Source organism: Sapajus apella, unplaced genomic scaffold, assembly GCF_009761245.1.
Source record: "Sapajus apella isolate SASKATOON/1434 unplaced genomic scaffold, GSC_monkey_1.0 scaffold2287, whole genome shotgun sequence".
NCBI lineage: Eukaryota > Metazoa > Chordata > Mammalia > Primates > Cebidae > Sapajus > Sapajus apella.
The window spans coordinates 1-2,941 of NW_022439213.1; the positions used below are offsets into that span (position 1 = coordinate 1).

General features: G+C 49.9%; 1 protein-coding gene across 1 annotated transcript in view; it reads left to right on the top strand.

Annotated features, from left to right (window-relative positions):
• Nucleotides 1-3: 3 nt before the first annotated feature.
• The window catches only part of LOC116547179 (tenascin-X-like), a gene marked incomplete at both ends in the record, with an annotated part of 10,321 nt that continues 7,383 nt past the window's right edge, over nt 4-2,941 (top strand). Inside the window, one exon of the mRNA XM_032273217.1 lies at nt 4-286. Within this exon, the coding sequence (XP_032129108.1) occupies nt 4-286 (283 nt within the window). The remainder of the gene's footprint in view (nt 287-2,941) is intronic.

Sequence of the window (2,941 nt, forward strand, 5' to 3'; positions counted from 1 at the left end):
ACGGAGGCCCCAGAGCCCCCAGAGGAGCCGCTCCTGGGGGAGCTGACAGTGACAGGAGCCTCCCCTGACTCGCTGAGCCTCTCCTGGACCGTCCCCCAGGGCCACTTCGACTCCTTCACCGTGCAGTACAAGGACAGGGACGGGCGGCCCCAGGCGGTGCGTGTCGGAGGCGAGGAGAGCGAGGTCACCGTGGGGGGCCTGGAGCCCGGGCGCAAGTACAAGATGCACCTGTATGGCCTCCACGAGGGGCGGCGCGTGGGCCCAGTGTCTGCCGTGGGTGTGACTGGTGAGTAGTGCTTGGGGTTTCATCGGGTAACTACCTTTCCCTCATGGGTGCCTGATTACTGCTCTGCCCTTTGCCAAGCCCTGTGAGTCCAGGTCTTGGCTCCCGTGTTCGCCACAGGCGTCATGGGTGAGTGGAGGCTGCAGAGCCCTGTGGATTGGGTCTTAGGAAATGCAGCCTCCAGCATCTCCTCCACTAGAGACCCAGGACCCCAAGACCTCAAACCTATAATCCACACTGTTCACAAAGGCCTCAGGACAGGTGTGACCTGGGGACAGAGAGAGCAAATCCAGAAGTGTCAGTCATGTGGGAGAAGCCCTTGGGGACTGAGGCCTCTCAGGAGGTGATCCGCTGGCTGGTTTGTGGCTCTCTGCTTATCCTTGGAACTCTAGAGAGAACTCTTTTTGTGAGATTGGAACATATTTTTTGAAATACAAATTAGTTAAATTAATAATATTTGTTAAGTAAAAGTTCAAATGTATAAAGAGAAAGAATAGTACGAAAACTTTAGGTACCCATCACCCTGCCACCCTGCTTTAACCAAATATCAACTTCTGGCCAGTCTGGCCTCGTCTCTGCCCCACCCACTTTCTCCACTAGAATCACTAGAATGTTTTTTTGTTTTTGTTTTTGTTTGTTTTTGAGACAGGGTCTCACTTTGTCGCCCAGGCTGGAGTGTACTGGCACAATCGCACCTACTGCAGCCTCAGCCTCCAGGGCTTAAGGGATCCTCCCACCTCAGCCTCCCAGATAGCTGGGACTACAAGCGCACTCCACCACGCTCGAGTAATGATTTTGTATTTTTTGTAGCAACAGGGTTTAACCAGGTTGCCCAGGCCAGCCTGGAACTTCTGGGTTCAGGTGATTCTCCCACCTCAGTCAAAGAGATGGGATTCCAGGCGTGAGGCACCAAACCCGGCCCAACTGTTTTCTTTATTAACACCTTTATGAATATATAATTCATGTGGCATAAAATACACTTGTTTTAAGTGTACAACTTACTGATTTTAGTATCTTTGCCTACTTGTGCAGCCATCACCACAATCTAATTTTAGAACATTTCCATCACCCCCGGAAGAAATCTTGGGTCCAGACCCATTCCTATCTCAGCCCTAGTTTATAACTAATCTGCTTTTGTGTCTGTAGATTTGCCTTTTCAGGATATTTTGTATAAACAGAATCACACAGTATGTATTCTTTGGTGTCTGGCTTCTTTCTCTGAGCATAATGTTTTTGAGGTTTATCGATGTAGCATGTAGAAGTACTACATTTACTACATTGCTATTGATTGATGGGTTGATGGAATTTTTTTTTTCTTTGAGACAAACTCCCACTCTGTTGCCCAGGATGCAGGGAAGTGGCATGATCATAGCTCATTGCTAGCCCCAAATCCAGCCCCAAACTCCTGGGCTCGAGCCATCCTCCATCTCAGCCTCCCAACTAGCTGGGACCACTGGTGCTTGCCACCACACTCAGCTAATTTTTAAATTTTTTTGTAGAGATGGGGTCTCACAGTGTTACCCAGGCTGATATCAAACTCCTGGCTTCAAGCAATCCTCCTGCCTGGGCCTTACAAAGAGCTGGGATAACAGGCAGGAGCCATCTGCCCTCAGCCACTACATTGCTTTTTATTGCCTAACAGGATATACCACTGCAGTATTTAAAAACGATCCCTGCCGGGCGCGGTGGCTCACGCCTGTAATCCCAGCACTTTGGGAGGCCGAGGCAGGTGGATCACGAGGTTAAGAGATTGAGACCATCCTGGTCAACATGGTGAAACCCTGTCTCTACTAAAAATACAAAAAATCAGCTGGGCATGGTGGCGCGTGCCTGTAGTCCCAGCTGCTCAGGAGGCTGAGACAGGAGAATTGCCTGAACCCAGGAGGCGGAGGCTGCGGTGAGCCGAGATCGCGCCATTGCACTCCAGCCTGGGTAACGAGAGCGAAACTGTCTCAAAAAAAAAAAAAAAAAAACGATCCCCAGACATCCTGTCCTTTCATCACTAAATATTTAAAGTTATATCTCTTTTTCAAAAAATTTTTTTTTAAAAAATACACAATATGGCTGGGTGAGGTGGCTCACACCTGTAATCCCAGCACTTTGGAAAGCCAAGGCATGTGGATCACTTGAGGTAGAGTTCGAGACCAGCCTGACCAACATGGTAAAACCCCATCTCTACTTTAAAAAAAAAAAAAAAAAACGGAGCGTGGTGGCACGTGCCTGTAGTCCCAGCCACTTGGCGGGGCTGAGGCATGAGAAATTGCTTGAACCTAGGAGGCAGAGGTTGCAATGAGCCAAGATTGCACCACTGCACTCCAGCCGGGGTGACAGAGCGAGACTCTGTCTCAAAAAATAAATAAATAATAAAATTCCACAATACGGGCCGGGCGCGGTGGCTCAAGCCTGTAATCCCAGCACTTTGGGAGGCCGAGGCGGGTGGATCACGAGGTCAAGAGATTGAGACCATCCTGGCCAACATGGTGAAACCCCGTCTGTACTAAAAATACAAAAAATTAGCTGGGCATGGTGGTGCGTGCCTGTAATCCCAGCTACTCAGGAGGCTGAGGCAGGAGAATTGCCTGAACCCAGGAGGCGGAGGTTGCGGTGAGCCGAGATCGCGCCATTGCACTCCAGCCTGGGTAACATGAGTGAAACTCC